Below are 18,584 nucleotides of genomic sequence, written 5' to 3' on the forward strand. Positions count from 1 at the left end.
AGAATGACAAGTATGCAACATGGCTGACTACATGCAGTCTGAAGGTAATGTTTTGTGTCGTTACTGTGCCCAGAATTACTACACATCACTTGTCTTTCATAATTTCTTCACTAATTTCCTCAGGTTTCGAATGATTGCAGTACCACAGTTCACCACCAAGTAAAAGTGGCAGCACTGATGCCTGCATTCTGAATAATTCATGTTCCTTTTTCATTCTGTCTGTGCTTGGCTAATAATGATCATGTAATTAAAATGGCTGGCTTGAGAGGAGCATGTGAGTTATATCCAAGAAAAAGACACGTAGATACATTAACTCCTTCTTCAGCTTAATTAGAAGCAGTATTATTAAAAAAAAAAAAAAACTTACAAAGATGGAAGCCATTTTAAATGGAACCTCAGTGACCTCCAAGTATTATCCTAGCCCGCTTTTACTTCCTAATCAGCACCTAAGCATCCCTATCAAAGCAGAGGCCTGTTGCCATGCGGCCACTTGTCCTGTTGTCTGCCTCGCTGCGTTTCCATGTCGCTTCCTCCCTGTCCGGATTCCCCTGACTCAGCTGTGCGAGTGTTGTCTCCCACAGGAAAAACTCCAGACTCCAGATCAACAGAGCGAAACTGGAGGATTCTGGGAATTACACATGTGTGGTGGAGAACCTGCTGGGAAAGGACAACTCCACTGGCACTATAAACGTCCAAAGTAGTAAGTACCGGCATTGCTCTTCATTGCTTGTGACTGTTCTCGTGCCAATCCAAAGTGGGCATCACAAACAGACACACCCTCATTAGTACACAGTACACTATCAAAAACACACACCTGGGAGCCGTAAAAAGTCTCTGTTTTTGATGTGTACTCGTGCTGTAGACGTTAAAAGACTATTAATAACAGCTGATTTGGGATTGGGATGAACATTTTGTGTAGTATTGTGTTGGTATCAGCTGCACACTTGGCATTGGACACAGCGCATATAAAAGTCTTTTGTGTGCTTTTGCTTCTAACCAATCAATCATGTGTCATTATTTGGTGTATGAGTGGCAATCCACACGACAGCTTGTGTGAAGTCCTCATCGTGACTAGAACGTCCGTCCACGAGGGTGTTTTTGCTCAAATATATCTCCACTCCAGATGTAAACACTTCTTATGATAGCCTACATTTATGGAGCTTGAAACTCACATAATATCACTAACTTTTTTTCTCATTATTTCAAACTTTCTAACTTTATTCTTGTGAAATTCCAACTTTACTTCTGATAGAATGACGGCTTTTATTGTTGGAATGATGCAGATTTATGTTATTTTCATTTATGTTATTATCCATCCATCTATCCATTTTATACCGCTTATCCTCACTAGGGTCGCAGGCATGATGGAGCCTATCTCAGCTGTCTTTGGGCGAGAGGCAGGGTACACCCTGGACTGGTCAAACATTTTAATTTTATTAATACATTTTTATTTTTGACGTAAATTTGCAACTTTCTAATCATAAAAATGACTATTCATGGGCCGCACGGTGGACGAATGGTTAGCATGTTGGCCCCACAGCCTTGGAATCCGATTCTCCGGTTGGACATCTCTGTGTGGAGTTCGGAGTTCGGGTTTTCTCCAGGTACTCCGGTTTCCTCCCACATTCCAAAAACATGCTAGGTTAATTGGCGACTCCAAATTGTCCATAGGTATGAATGTGAGTGTGAATGGTTGTTTGTTTATATGTGCCCTGTGATTGGCTGGCGACCAGTCCAGGGTGTACCCCGCCTCTTGCCCGAAGACAGCTGGGATAGGCTCCAGTATACCCCCACGACCCTATGAGGACAAGTGGCAGAGAAAATGGATGGATGAACTTTAGTCATGCAAAAGTGTAACTACTGCAGACTTATTTTCATAAAATTATGAATGTAGTCTCGTAAAAGTTACAGTTGTTATTCTGATAACCCAACAACTTTCTTTCTTTAACAATACAGCACTACTTTTTTATTTTTATTACTATAAAAATGACAATGTTATACATGTAGAACTCTGACTTTACTCGTAAACCAATTTTTCCTGTAAAAATACATTATTTTTGCAATAACATGACTTCAAAATCACAATTTTATTGCCAGCTTTTTGTTTTATTGTGACTTTTATGTGTATTCACTGTTTTTTTTTTTACCTTTCATTCTTTTTCTCCTAAAATAGCACAGCTGTACTGTGTTAAATATGACTTAAAGTGCGGTAATACAATGTATTTATCTTTGCAACATCACACCCCTATTTCTTGTAAAAATTCTTACTTTGTTGTTTTTCCTCCTAATGTTATGATGTTATTGTTATCAAACTTTTCAGGTTTTTAACTTTGACCTAACAATAATCTCTGGACTTTGATGCAGTAGAATACAGAGAGGAAGTGATGTTATTATTATATGATGTTTTTTATTTTTTCAATTGAGCATACGTGATGACATATCCGTGCTACTGCTGACAAAACATACAAAACATCATGTTACTCTTTTTGAGGAGATAGAATGAGCGAGTTCCTCTTTCCACACCACAGTGGAGATATCGTCACTCTCATTGCTGACCTTGGCAGCGAGCTCATTTCTGTAGACATCCCACTCCGACACGAGAGGCGAACTGTGGCTGCCGAGGAGGAGGGGGGGAAAAAAAAGGAAGCGAATGGAGTCTAGCCGTCACTCAGTGCCCTTGTATGCTCATTGAGGCAGAGCGCTCACTCTGTCGTCTTCTCTTTTTATCCGACCTGTTATTGTTTACAGTTGGCAGCGCCACTGGAGTAGCAGATCTTTGCAAATAATGAAAAGGCCCTTTGTGCTAGAAAAACCAACATGCTGGTCTCATTGCCAGCAAACAGATAAGAAGCCAACCGCATCCCAGTTGAGATTCCTATCCGAGATTGTATGCCTTGTGCTGACACGGGAACGTTACACAGCTTTTTATGCAACATTCGGAGATGATGACAGCTTTTGTGTTTAATTGCAGTCACTGAAATAAAATATGGCAGTGAAGAGGTCAGGGGAATCCCTTGTCATACAGCACCTGTTTGCCAAAATGTTCTCTGAAGGCATAGCGACATGCCATGGTGAAATCCTATATAATGACGTGTGCATGCAGAGGTGCACCGCATTCAACGGTATCACAGTAAATATCCTATTACAAAGCATGCGGGCTCAGCCTCGCTGTATAGTCACAAAGCATTACAAGGAGACGTGAGCCTGAACCCCTTTGAAAGTCAAACATGATTGTAAGAGGCCATTTCCTGCCCTTATGGTACAGTCTGCACTAAGGTACAACACAGATATAACAGGGAAATGAATGTATCCCATAGGAAATAATGGAATTTGAAATATCAAAAACAATACAGGCAATGTTTTACATTACATTTATACATTGATAGCTGTTACAAATGTAAAAAAGATGTTAACCATTGTGGCAATTCATGCTTTAAAGCATTTCAAACACATATAATATAAATAGCAGTTGGGGGTCATCAACTCTAACCACTGTCTCACTCACAACACAATGCTTGGAAGCCTACACGAACACTTCTAAAACACCACACAGTCAAGACAAAAGGAGGCTCTTGAGTTTAAATCTAATCTAATAATACAAGACTTACTTTTATTGTAAATGTTGATCAGAAATCAGACTCAATCCAGCCTTTTTGCTTGTAAAAATGTAAAATTTTTATTGTAGTTTTGCAGTATTCTTCCTTGTGATGCCAATACAAATCTTTTAGATCGGGTTGGGCAAACTTTTTGACTTGCAGGCCACATTGGGTTCACAAATCTGGTCGTGGGGCCGTCTATATATATATATATAGGGGGCATCAAACAGAGCAACATCCCTGCTCACAGTGCAACGAAACAAATAACAAAACACATCTACAGTAAGTTAACACATCACACATATCAACTACTGATGAACAACAACCAAGCGCTAAGCATAACAAGTAACTTTAAACTGTTATTTTTAAATGCCTGCAAGGCCTGCTGGGTACTCCAGCTGCAACAACAATATGAACTATGAACAATAAAATATTGGCTATCAAAACAACTCTTGCTAACTTTGACAGCTGACCTGAACATATTTTGCAATCAAGCAAAAATACGACAAATGCAAATGCAAGTGTGCCTTGTGTACCCAGTATGCCTTGCGATAGGAATATGTGGGTGTTTCCGGCATGGATATTATGTGTAGATATTTGTTTGTATGCCCACATGGTTGGTTACTTTGTGTGTATTGTGATTTTTTGTCCAAGGCACATGTTGGCACCTATAGTTTTAAAGGTTTCAAAAAAGGAATTTGGAAATGCCCAGTTGGCCGGATTAAGAATCTTGGCGGGCATCATGTGGCCCACGGGCTGCAGTTTGGTTTGCCCACCCCTGCTTTATATGCTCACTGAGCTGAAGTCTTATGAGACTTGCTGTTGTCATGTGCTTTAATCTCAGGCATACGTAGTTGATAAAAAAATGGAGTTGATCTCATTACAACACATAATATACGTTTGAAGGTTTAATTTTAGGTCTTGAATTGAAAGATTCCAGGAAATCTGCTTTTCTAGTGGGCGATGGGCAAATATTCTTTACTTTGTGCACATAATTGCACATTTCCACCCACTTAAGCACACGTGTGTGGAGAAAGAGTGAAGTGTTAGCATTGAAATTGCACTTGGTTTTCCCAAACAATGGCTTCTCTGTATGGCCCGTCATATGCAGTGACCCCAGGGTGTTTGTCTGTCTATGTGTGTGTGTTTGTTTGCTGTTCTTTAACAAAAAAAAAAAGAAAAGTCTCATGTGTTACAGTGGCATGTCTTGTTCCGTCATGCTTCAGGGAAGAAGGCAAGACGGGGCGAATCAGGGTGGTATGTCCATAGGCGTGGGGAGGAAAGGCGAGGGCTTCACTGAAACCATATCGTCCAATAAAACTGTATTCTACTTTTGCCACCACTGCATTGTGCTGGCGACATGTTTTTTCAACTTCCCCTCATCAGGTGACATTAAAGGTCTGCAGTGGCGCGCTGCAGTGTGTTGTCAAAGCGGTATATGTAGCTGCAGTATGATCAGTGTCAGAGTGAATGAGAAGGGGAGGGGTGCAGATGGAGAGAGAGAGCGAGAGAGAGAGAGAGAGAGAGGGAGAAGGCAGAAAGGAGTGTGGATGACGACGGTGGGGTCAAAAGAAGGGAATGCGTGACAGTAAGCAGACTGAGGCATTATACAATAGAAGCGGATATACAGTGTATAGAGGAGAAGGAAGACAAGAGTTTGATGCGTTGCAGAGGAGAGTTGAACGCTCTTTCTAGGAAAAAGCTTCGTCCGTCCAAAACTGAATCAGATGTTTATAAAAGAGGAACTTGTTTGTTTTTTCAAATAAATGACTGCTAAAACACACTGAGTACACCCCTGACATTTCACCAAGCATTCTATAATAGCTTCTCAAGTGGCAATACTATGTCCTGATTTGATACTGATACCGGATATCGGGCTGATAACTGCAAAAACCCAGTATAGAATTAAACTGGTCTGCATCTAAAATCTCCAATATTGACGGTCTGATACAAGCAGACTTCGCCCTGGCATGTCTATGCAGCAACAGCAGGATAGAGCCCATGTGATCACAACAACAGCGTGTGCTAACGTGTTATAAAGTAGGTGTGATGTTGGCCATGTGTATTTTTCCCTTAAAGTCCGAAATACACTTTGCACCTGAGTGCAACACAAGGTTCCCGTGGTGGCACGACCAAAACTCATTATGCATTTGGAACGGTGTTATACGATTACGATGCTTAGCTGCCACTATAGTAGTGGGCACGGACATTTGCTGTTTATTTGTTAGGTATTGTGCATAAAACAAAGACACAACATCAAATTGGAAGCACAGGCACAGTGGTGAAGTGGGTAGCGCAGTGGCCACACAGCTAGGAGACCCCCTCGGGTAACTCTGTATGGAGTTTGCATGTTCACCCCGTGCATGCGTGGGTTGTCACCGGCTCCAAAAACATGCTAGGTTAATTGGCGACTCCAAATTGTCCATAGGTATGAATGTGAGTGTGAATGGTTGTTTGTCTATATGTGCCCTGTGATTGGCTGGAGACCAGTCCAGGGTGTACCCCACCTCTCGCCCGAAGACAGTTGGGATAGGCTCCAACATGCCCCGCGACCCTTATGAGTATAAGCAGTATAAGACTATAACATTATTGATTGATGTGTGGGTGACATAGCCTTTATATGACAATATACATTTAAAATCTATGTTTATCAATGTAATGTGAGCTTAAATAGAGGTCATTTAAATTGATAGGCATAGCATCAATTTCACAAGGAGTGCAAGACTCATCCAACACTTTACCCAGAGGGGTTATAAAATGGGAATTACCTGAATGTTCCTCGGATACCAATTTTACTTCCACGTATAAAAGAAAGATGGGACGTATCACTGCTTGGCTGCCATAAAAAAAAGAGCAAGATATATTAACCTCTATTAATAATGCACATTACATTTGGTCATTACTCCAGCTCTGCCAACACCTATTTATATTTCTGCAGCGGGGAAAAAGAAACTTAGCACGCTAGTTCCCTCGGGTGTTCATGTGGGAAGAACCCGAACCTTGAGTGAACCCCTTTATGCAACATGGAGTGTGTGGTGGTGCCATGCCGGGGGATTTTATACATGGTTCTTTGTTGGAGGAGCGGAGGAGAAAGACAAACGATGAGCTCAATTATCTTCGGTACCATTACCATTATTCAGCGGCGACATTCCGCACTGCTTGCTGTACTTTAACTATAACATTGGCAAGTCTCTCCGGGGCCTCCTTGTTTTATTGTTTACATATTGCCATTGCTGACCTCAACACAGCTTGTGTTTGTGTTGGAGTGTGTGCGGATATCTCCCAGGGGTGCAATGGAAGTTGCCAGTGCTGAGGGTAAAACTGTCCCCCCCCCCCCCCCCCCCATCCCTCCAATCCTTTTCCTTCCCAAGTCTGTTCCATCAGTCTAATATTGAATTGTCATTGTCAAATATCAATGCAATGCTTTGACAACATGGTGAGCTTTGCGGAAGCCTGTTGTTTTATGAGGTGAAAGCAACATGCAGACAGCTCATATGTATCTCAGTTACTGGTGTCATTGGTAAATAAACAAGTGTGAAATAGGAGAAAAATGAAGTGGTGATTTTGACACGTTTGACACAATGATGACATGTCCATCCAGTGAGTTTTCTAAACCGTTCTGGGAACCGGATTCAAACACATTGTAGATATGAACTCACAGCAAAGCCAAGAAAGTGACATATTTACAACAATAACACAATAATAACATTCACAGATAATGTGTTTTTTTATGTCAGTAAGTGACACTGACAGCTGCCAAATAAAGACCAGTGAGCATTTATTTAGCCCTGGAATGAAACCCCCTATTATTATTCTCAGATTCCTAGAATATTCATATTCATTCATTCATTTTCTACCGCTTTTTCCTCACGAGGGTCGCGGGGGTGCTGGAGCCTATCCCAGCTGTCTTTGGGCAAGAGGCGGGGTACATCCTGGACTGATCGCCAGCCAATCACAGGGCACATATAGACAAACAACCATTCACACTAACATTCATACCTATGGACAATTTGGAGTCGCCAATTAACCTAGCATGTTTTTGGAATGTCACCCGGTGAAAACCCACACATGCACAGGGAGAACATGCAAACTCCACACAGAGATGGCCGAGGGTGGAATTGAACCCTGGTCTCCTAGCTGTGAGGTCTACGCGCTAACCACTAGACCACTGTGCCGCCCTTCCTAGAATATATCTAATAAAAAATATGGATTTACTTACTGAAACTGACAGAACAACTCCGAGATAAGCTAGAAAAACGAGTGACGACAATCCTGTGTGTGTGACACCGGCAACCAGGTCATGAACGCCCGCAAAAAAAGTGATATACTGTATTCACAACAATAATAACATTCACTAATATTGGATATGTTTTACTGGCAGTAATATTTCATAGAAACGATTGGGTCTTAATGAGGTAGAGCTACAATATGCAAAAGGAAGAAGGGGGAGTATGACAAAAAGCAGTGGTGAAGTTGGCTTCATGAAGGGCATCAACAATCTGGAACTGATGGCCATTTTTTTAAACGTCCCTTAGCATCCATGCCCAAATGTTCTCTATAGGATTTAAATCAGGTGAACATGCGGGATGGTCCAAAAGAGTGATGTTAGTCTCCCTGAAGAAGTCCTCGGTCAAGCCAGCATTGTGAACTGCAGCGTAAAACCCAGCTGTTACCACACTGACGAGGGCCCTCAGTTATGAAGGATGCCTGCTGCAACCGACCACCGTTTGACAACCCTGCACCAGTGTTCCACTGAATGAAAAAGCACCTCAGATCATGATGGAAGGTGGGATCTCCTTGTCGTGCCAGTAACGTTGGAAGCCATTACGTTACATTTGTTCTCATCAGAGAATACAACTCTTTTCCACCTTTCAATGTCCCATGTTTGATGCTCCGTGGCAAAGTCTAAACGCGCAGTTTTGTGGAGTTGAAGGAGACAAGTTCGATTCCGACAGATGCCGTCTGATGATGCAGTCGGCACCAGTAAGGGCCTTCATTTGGGTCAAGGACCACTCTGTGTCTTGACGGACAGCCAATCCAATCCTGCGTCTCACTGCAGGTGTCATTTTTTGGGTCTACCACTTTTGTGTTCCGTAATGCTCAGGATCTTTCCCAAAAATGTAGAATGACTGTAGCTCTACTTAAGGTTGGTCTTAGGATTTAGATCAGGGTTGTATTACTGTGTACACAGTATAATATGTAGTATAATACACACATATTGCAGCTGTTCTGTACACAAATGACTTTGGTAATTGTATGTGTATGTTGGATGTACCGTGGAGTGAAACCCATACTACAATATGAGGAAGTTAGTGCTGTAGAAGATACACAGAAATGCTGCTATTACTGTAATATTTATATTTCTTCCAATGACGACCCAGCAACTTTGCCCCCGAGGCTGCTCCCATCACACACCCCTCATCAACCCCGCTCTCCTGTGACAACACCGGTTGTCTCTTGGTGGTCTAGATATGACATGTCCTTTTAACAGTCGTTTTTCCCGAGTGCTTTTCTTATGCACAAGACCCCCAAAGGGCCATTTGTTGTCCATGTGGTCGGTAGCCTGTAATCAGTCTGGCATGGTCAGACCTGCTGGCCCTGTGCAAAACGGTGTCGCATATCATCCTCTGTTTTCTAGACCCAAGGATTGACCGCGGTCAGGTTCGCGGGGCTCCACGTGGCTTCAGATTAAGGCCTCCCCATTATCCTTCAGGCTGCCGTGTTGTGATAAGCGCTTGTGAGGCAGCCATGTGTCCACGGGCTGTAGGTCACATCCTTGGGGGGTGCTGTGCGCAGCTCCGCCGAGAGAGTGTGTGAGCGTCCAGGAATGTGTTGATGGAAATCACAGCTGAACATATGATTGCTCCAACCTCAGCAGTCATGCTGGGGCCCACCAGCAACAATTTCACGCATGCATGCACTCACGCAGGCCCACACACACACACACACACACATGCACGCACACACACATGCGCACGTACATACCTTTACATGTTTTCACTCTTCATCTTGAAGCCAACCACAGTGACCCTTGTCAGAAAAAAGCTAATGCTAAACATCCTAGCCAACACCTTCATATCATTGATTGAGTCTCTCTGCTCATCTGTATCATCAATAATATATACATTGCTTTCACAATTATAACTAGTATAGCGTGTCACTTGTTTTCTCAAACAAACCCTGGTGGGTCCTGTGGCCCGCAGGACAGTAGTTTGAGGCCCCGCCTTGATATGAAAGTTTAATGTTAGTGCGGCCCGCGCAAGTTTGATATGGATGCTGTATGGTATCATGTACCCAGAAAAAAATATTACGTTTGATTAATGTTCATGTTAAAGGTTAAATAACTATTAATAGTTATCCTCCCTATTCGTGTGGAAGTGGTAAGTTTTTGGCTATTTAAGTTTAAAGGAAATAACTTGAAGGCTACCATTTAGGTCGAGTTAGCATGTGTCTCAAGACCCTGCTGTTGCGCAATATGTTGTAAATAAAAAGAGTATAAATGTGACTATAGTCGTGTTTTGTCATGTCTACAGGGCTCTAATAATGCTTTGTTCATTTTAATCTGAAAAAAATAATTTGTCTACCCACCAACTATATGTGGTTTCTTAAGTTTTTATTATTTTCTGTTTTCTTCTTCTTATTATTATATTTATTTATTACTGATTGATTGATTTTCTTTATTCTTGATTTGTTTATTTATTTTTCATCTTAATTTGTGCAGAAAAATAAAAATTAAGATATTTGAGAACAGTGGAATGTTTTATCAGAGCTTTTATTGTAGAAAATCAGAACCAAAGCACTGAAAAAGTTTGTATATTTTTATGTTTTTAATAAATGCGTTTTTTTTTTGTTGGGAAAACCTGATGTGGCCCAGCCTTGCCCAGACCCTAGCTCCAGTGGCCCCCAGGTAAATTGAGTTTGAGACCCCTGCTTTAGATTATCCGATAATCGCTTGACTAATAATTTCAGCAGTGGTTGCTTTATAGGATGCCTGCTTTGGCATCTCTGTGTGGAGTTTACATGTTCTCCCGGTGCATGCGTGAGTTTTCCCCGGTACTCCGGTTTCCTCCCATATTATATTGTAATCCCTCATTTATCACTGTGAATTGGTTCTGGACCCAACCGTGATAAGTGAATTCCCACAAAGTAGGACCCTTTTTTTATTTCCAATTGAAACAAGATAAGAAATTACAAAAGGAAATATGACTTTTATCTGTTGTTGTGCCTTAGCTACTCCACAGTGTCCACTTTGCTGCATGGGTCAGTTCTTGATGCCCTCAGTCTCCTCTCAAATACAACTTGTTGTATTACCATTGCCAATATAATGTAGTACGACCTTTCTTCATATCCACTGTTCCTTCCAATTGATAATGTAATGAAATGTGTTTCTCATCGCTGTGATTGGCTGGAAACCAGTCCAGGGTGTACCCCGCCTCTCGCCTGAAGACAGCTGGGATAGGCTCCAGCACCCCCGCGACCCTCGTGAGGATAAGCAGTAAAAAATGAATGAATGTTTCACCTTGTTTTTATTGAAGTGCTCGCACTAGCATCTCTTTTTGCCCCCATAGCGAGTTATTTAGTTCTCCTAGTAAATAAAAACTCCACGGACGGTGAATCGGCAATGCACACCAAAATACTGTGCCAATCTGGCACTACACAGTTGCAATACCATGAAGACAAAGGCTTGCTGTGACTTGGAATAGACAGTTGAAAGCACACACTTCCTTTTGTTATGTACAAAAAAAAAACGGTGTACTTACAACCTTTTTTGGTGTCCTGTTATACTGTTGTACCTTGTTAGCATGAGTCGTTTCAAACGTGTTTTTTGCATGTTTAAGGTATGTGAAAATGACAGAGAGTATCAGTCACAATCATTGTAAACCGCAGAGTAAAGTTTCGGTTTTCCTCCCACGGGCTAATGCTCTCCTGCGTAAATGAAACATTACGCTAAGTGCTACTTTGTAGTAGATAAACAACAACTGGCCTCATTCCTTCTATGTCTCACCAAAACAAACCTTTACTCCAACGACATCAGAAACAAGATAAACATCATCCTTAGTGATGCTGAAGGATGCTGCTTGGAGATTTTTTTTTTGTAGGTAAGCTGCAGCCATGTCTGTATTTGCCAAGTGTTGAGTATTTACAGGCCACTGGAGAACTGCTTGGCAGCTTGTATGGATTTAGCTGCTGTGCTATCAATCATGCCCGCTACACTAGCTAGCTTTGTGGTGGCAGACGGCGTCACTGGTGTTACACGCTTCTTCAGGCACTGTTCGCGCCAGGTTGTATCACTTGGCCACTGGATGCATTTGTTTGAAAAGCATTTCATTTGCTGTTTAATATAATATATATATACACAAACTCAAACTTAATATTAATTATAATATAATATAATTATAATATTATAATAATATTATATTATAATAATTATTATTATTATATTATAATTTAATATTATAACAATGTATAATATTATTATATATAATATATTAATATTATAATATAATAATAGTATATAATATATCATAATATAATAATAATAATAGTCCAATAAAAATGCTATAATAATAAAAATGAGGAAAAGCGGACGTATAGAAAAAAAGAAAAGTATAAAAATAAATCCATGTACCTATATTGATATTTTTGTAATGGTTAAAAGTCATATTTTCAAAATGACTATTTAGATGTTCTTTTCAGTCTAATATGCTAAAATGCTAAGAACTGCATATATTATGGAAAAATATTAGTCAGACAAGGAGGTATGTAGCCCATCTTGTAGATGACGTCATGTTGCAAACTATCCATCCATCCATTTTCTATATTGGTTATCCTCACTGGGGTTGCGAGTATGCTGGAGCCGACAGCAAACTAGTTGATACAAAATCATCAGCCCTTCTGATTTCCATCAAGTGCTGCACACCATTTTTATTTAAATGGCTTCAAGATATGATTAATAAACAATCAATATCCCACAATTGTATATCCTTAATGGAGATGCACTGACTGCTAGAGCTGGTAGTAAATATGTACTTACCATCTATCCATCCTTAGCGTAAATATTGTGTGCATTGGGCTGGACTCTTGTGTTTATGCTGTTGGATGCCGTGGAAAAGTGGTCAGTCCACTCTGGTGTGTTTGCATGATGGGTGGAAAAACCCCAAAATATCAGATGATGAAAAACTTGTTGAAAAACTACTGTACATAACCACGTTTGACCACCCATACATTGGCGATTCAGCATTCAGATTTTTTTGTAAAAATGTACTTACTACGCATTCACCCTAATTTGATACAAATTTACAAATATATGATAAAATAGCATAAAATGTACATAAAACATCTAAAATGTACACATATTATGCGCTTGGTTAGCGTCATTAAGCTTTTTCAGAAAGTACAAAAGTATAAGTTATAATGTAAATTCAATGAACACAATTGAATGTTTTACAATTCATCACAAGTTATTTCTTAAATCCGATAGTGTGTCTCCCCTTCTTTATCAATATGCTGGCACCTGGAACTTACATTGGCTCCATTTTGGGTTATGGAGGAAAGAAACACAATTTAATTCAAGAACTAACTCATGGCAAAACAAGAAGGTGGCATTAAAAGGAAGGTGTTCTATGTGTTTGGGACCAGCCTCATCAAGAATCTTCAGTGAATGTAAAATACATTCATTCATTTTCTACCGCTTATCCTCACGAGGGTCTCGGGTGTGCTGGAGCCTATCCCAGCTATCTTCGGGCGAGAGGCGGGGTACACCCTGGACTGGTCGCCAGCCAATCCCAGGGCACATATAGACAAACAACCATTCACACTCACATTCATACCTATGGACAATTTGGAGTCGCCAATTAACCTAGCATGTTTTTGGAATGTGGGAGGAAACCGGAGTACCCGGAGAAAACCCACGCATGCACGGGGAGAACCTGCAAACTCCACACAGAGATGGAATTGAACTCGAGTCTCCTAGCTGTGAGACCTGCGCGTGGTAACCACTCCACCACCGTGCAGCCCCTGTATTAAAACTATAATGGCAAAACTACAAAAATGTGTTTTGTGTTAACATTTTTGGCTTTCTGTAACAGATGAATTTGATTTACATTATTTCTTATGGGAAAAATTCATTTGGTCAGGTTCCGTTTCAGTTACAGTCGGATCTTCTGGAATGCATTAATGACGCTAACCAAGGTTCCACTGTATATATTTATGCCAGGGAGAGTCTTAGGGAGAGAAAAACAAAACAAACCAAAAAATATCAACAATATCTGTATGCCACTTAACAAAATGGAACCCAAATTTCCGTATGTCGTCATTTTCCGGGCCCATGACAGCTGCAGTGTGTCACACATTTGTTTTGAAGTGCACCCACAATCATGTTTAGTTCTTGAAGCATTAACATAATTACCACTTCACCCACTCAGACATTTTCTTACTACGTTTTTGGGGGGGTTTATTGCTCCAGCCCTTCTGTATCACATCAGAAGTTCTGGGAAAGATGAGAATGTTTATGTCGCAAGTAGAAGGACAGTCACAGTTATTGTAAATTGAACTAAAAAGAGGAGGAAACTACTTATCCAGGAGTGCAATCTAATAGGATACTTGGCATAAATTACACTGAGAAACATGAAAGTGAATTGCTACTTGAAATGCCTTTCAGGGGAATTCCATATTCTGGTTTATCTTCTGGCATAGGTGAGCATATTTTCTCTAGGAATTAGCTCGGGCATGTGTTTCAATTAGACATGCAATCATTTCATTTGGCTTCACTTTGCATGTAGCAAAGCCCCAGAAATAACATGCTAGCAAAAGTTATATGAGAGTATATATTTTGGAGGTATGCCACATCATCGGAACATTTGTAGTTACTGTGGCGGGAGACCAAGAGACGCTGGATTGTTGAAGCAGAAAACAATAAATCAGTTCCCTAATATGTCAGCGATGGTTCTGTATGGGGGGGAAAAAAAAGCTATGCGTGGTATGGTGCATTCACTGTGCTGCATTCATGTGCCAAGATATTGCAAAAAGAGGCATCTGTTGAATCATGTCATCCCATCAAATTCCCACACATTATTGAACTAGAACTGACCTCCGCCAAGGCAGAACGGTACTATTTTGGATAAATTAGGATACCAATTAATATACAGTTGAGTGCATACCTCAGCGAGGTGGAAAGATTGTGGTCTGCATTACACAAAGGATTCAGTTTGAAAGAAATATGTTCATTCACACTCTTACATAAATAAAAGTAAAAATATATGGGCGTTATTAAGAGGAATGATATGAAGGTGCTGTGCCAAACCTCAATGGGGGTTATGGAGGCAAACGCTAAGGTACCACTAAAGGAAATTACCTGGAACAGTTTGCGGTCCATGCAGCAATTCTTTGTGGCTGACTTTATTGTGTGCTCCATGTAGAGTCAATACAAGGCTGTACCAACTTGAGAAGGGGGGGGTGAACGGCCATATTGTGAAAAAAGGGAGGGATACTATGCAAAGCAATCATGAGAAGATTATTTCCCTTTATACTGTATCCTCTATGCACATTTTTATTCCAATAGAAACCAAAGGAAAATACACTTTTATCCAGATCTACACCAAGATATATTATTGATTTATTGATCCATGTTCAAAATGTTTGATGTTTGATGTTTGCTTCACTGGGTTTGATAAAAATATTGAGTAAATTGGAGACCTTCACCAAGGCTTAATTTGATGACAATGATATATATATATATATATATATTGGGGATTGGTGTTTTAAAGCAAATATCGTCCAATATCAAACATCTGCATTATCACTGATATCAATCAATACCGATCGGTGGCTGATTGATCGGCGCACCCCTACTCTTGAGCTTCATAGAAAATGCTACACTGGTGTTTGCACACGTACAAACAGCTTTACATGTGCCTATTACATGTACATGTGATATTTTTTCATTAAGATTCATTCAATATTCTGTAAGAAATAAAAAAAAAATGCTTACAAATCATGCACCTATATCCATATCTGCAGTAAAATATCATGGCTCCTTGCCCCACCCCTCCACTGAGTTCATGCAATACTGCAACAAGCGAGCAAACCGCAATCTAATACACAACTTCCTTGACTTAATAGTCTGTGCCGGAATAGCCGCTGAAGCAGGAAGCTTGTTTTGCTTGTTGTATTTACTAATCCAGTTAAAAGCCAAGATGTGAGAAGTGCAATAAAACCTTCGAAAAAAAAAGGTTTTGAAAAATCCAAACCCATCTTTCCTCATAGGAGATCCAGGCAGCTCTAAGACGTGTCACACAGGACAGTTAAGCCTCAGTGTGAATGAGTGAGGATACTGCTATGTGTGTGTATGTGTGTGTGTGTGTGTGTGTGTAAAGAGGAAGCAGCTGTTCCACTGGAAGAAGCTGAGTGATGTGAGCAGGAGGTAACACCAGGTTGTGCTGTGTGTGAGGCTTTGTTTAACTCTTCCTGGGTCCGACACAAAACTTATCTGTGACTTCATTTGATAGCTCGATTAAGCATCTCCCAGCTGTCCTGGTGGTCTTCCCCTCTCTCCTAGTGTGACCTGGACTAAAAGGCTTCCAGCCTCTTCTTTGGGATTAACCAAATCACTGGCAAGCACCATCATGTTTGGTTAATGCTTTCAAATAATAAAATGATTGATTGCATCATGGAGGCTTGAAAATGTCCTGTTATATCTCTGCTGCTCGCACTGTGTTATTATTAATTCTTCCATTTTTACCTTATCCTACCCCCCCCCATGCATCTTTGTAGGTCTTTGCCAGCATTTGTCCTTGGTTATCGTACAATATTGCACATAATAAAGTCATTTGTCCTGTGCTGTATCAATCACAAAGCCTGTGTACATTGTTGATTCCCTGTCTGTGGAGTTTTTATTTACTTTGAGAACTAAATAACTTGCCATGGGGCCAAAAAGTGTTGCTAGTGCGAGCATTTCGATGAAAACAATGAGAAACATTCATTCATTCATTGTCGATTCATTCATTGTTGATTCCCCGTCCGTGGAGTTTTTATTTACTATGAGAACTAAATAACTTGCCATGGGGCCAAAAAGTGTTGCTAGTGCGAGCATTTCGATAAAAACGATGACAAACATTCATTCATTGTCGATTCATTCATTGTCGATTCCCCGTCCGTGGAGTTTTTATTTACTATGAGAACTAAATAACTTGCCATGGGGCCAAAAAGAGTTGCTAGTGCGAGCATTTCGATAAAAACGATGAGAAACATTCATTCATTCATTCATTTTCTGCCGCTTATCCTCACGAGGGTCGCAGGGGTGCTGGAGCCTATCCCAGTGGTGGGGTACACCCTGGACTGGTCCCCAGCCAATCACAGCGATGAGAAACACTAATTCTATTAAGAATTCATCGCAAAGTACAAAGATGGCGCCCACCCCCGTTCTTTGCCATCTTCAGTAAACATGAAACAGTTGTCCATTCTGACAAATATTTCTTTGTTTTCTTGATGTAAAACTGCAATTATTCTTCATAAAATGTATTTTTGGTGTCTGGAATGGTTTCATTGCTTTGGTTTCTGTACATTTTGGTTTTGGTCACCTGAGGGTGCCACTCTACATGTAACCAAGACATTAGTCATCATTTTATCCTACAAGGATTACGCAAAAATGACATGACGCATCGATGTTGTGGCAACAACTGATTAAATAATGTCAGATAAAAGTCAGCTTGTCGGATTATGAGACCAGGACATTTTTTGGACCTTTATTTATCAGTGAGTACTGCATGAATCATAAAGAGAACATTCAGAACCATGCAGGAGGTTTGCTTGATCCAAATGCCGGTTGTTCAACCTTGGAGGAGGTCTGTCCTGAACAGTTTGTTCATTAATTGGTTTCCTGGGTTATGCAAAATCTACGTAAGAGATTTACACAGAACTTCGGGGCAGGGTGGGGTCATGGAAAAAAGGAGTGATGAGTGTTGTGGTGTGTGTCTATGAAAATGAACAATTTGGTAACAGTTGTTCAGCCTTGGTGGAGGTTAGAACTTCTTAACAGTGTACAGATGATTGAAGTGTTAGAACTTCCTTGCTATTGTCATTTTGTTAAGCATATTTACAGTAAACTGAACCATTGCTAGTATTGTGTAATGCATTAATTCTAACACCAACCCTCAGGTACATACTGTAGTACTGTAAGCTGTACAATGTGGCCTTGATGGAGTTCTTCTACTTCAGAATTGGGCCCTTCAAGGTGTCTTCCCACTGTCCAGTGTATCTTTATGGAACATATACTTACCATTCCATAGCTTAAAGCTCATGGACACGGTACTGTAGTACACAGCTGTCCCTCATCCCAAACCTCCCATTATTCCATCGCACTGCCTCCTCTGTTGTTGGCTTTTTGTGTGTGTGTGTGTGTGTGTGTGTATGCGTTGTTGCTGCGTCACTATCACCAGCAGTGACATTTCCCGAGTGCGTAGGTGTGAAATTTAGCTGGAATTAACGCCACCACCATAACTGACTCACACACACACACTTTTAGTATACAGAGGAGTTTATAGAATGCCTGGATGTACAACGAGTGTAGGTGTGTGTGTTTGTAAGCGTGTAAAATGTTTCAGGGAATAGCGGAGGGGAAAACCTCTCGTCCTCGCAGCTGGTCCCAAACTGTTGAGTGCAAGGTCCAAATATGGAGCTGTGGTATATGTCTTGTGTTTCTGGTACAAGGCTGCAAAGTCTGCCCTTCCTCCAGAAATGAGAGCCAGCTGTGACGGCCAATGAAGACATGATACCTCCCAAGCGATGAGATCCCCTTTATAGCGTGTTAGTGTTATCATAGCTTTGACATCTTTGCCGAAATGGCTATTTTTACGACACTTTAAGTACCTGTGAGGTTTTTTTTATCCGTTTTGTTTTCTTCTAATGGCTGCAAAAGCATAGCAATCCATAAAAAATAATTTGCTAAAGTGAGAACACATGTTCCAACATCTGGTCTAAGAACCTGTCCCT

At 40.7% G+C, this 18,584-nt stretch overlaps 1 protein-coding gene across 1 annotated transcript in view; it reads left to right on the forward strand.

Moving 5' to 3' along the window:
- The window catches only part of nrg2a (neuregulin 2a), a 99,444-nt gene that overhangs the window by 51,190 nt on the left and 29,670 nt on the right, over positions 1 to 18,584 (forward strand). The window contains exon 4 of the mRNA XM_058087116.1: positions 582 to 700. Within this exon, the coding sequence (XP_057943099.1) occupies positions 582 to 700 (119 nt within the window). The remainder of the gene's footprint in view (positions 1 to 581; positions 701 to 18,584) is intronic.

Source organism: Doryrhamphus excisus, chromosome 11, assembly GCF_030265055.1.
Source record: "Doryrhamphus excisus isolate RoL2022-K1 chromosome 11, RoL_Dexc_1.0, whole genome shotgun sequence".
Classification (NCBI taxonomy): Eukaryota; Metazoa; Chordata; class Actinopteri; order Syngnathiformes; family Syngnathidae; genus Doryrhamphus; species Doryrhamphus excisus.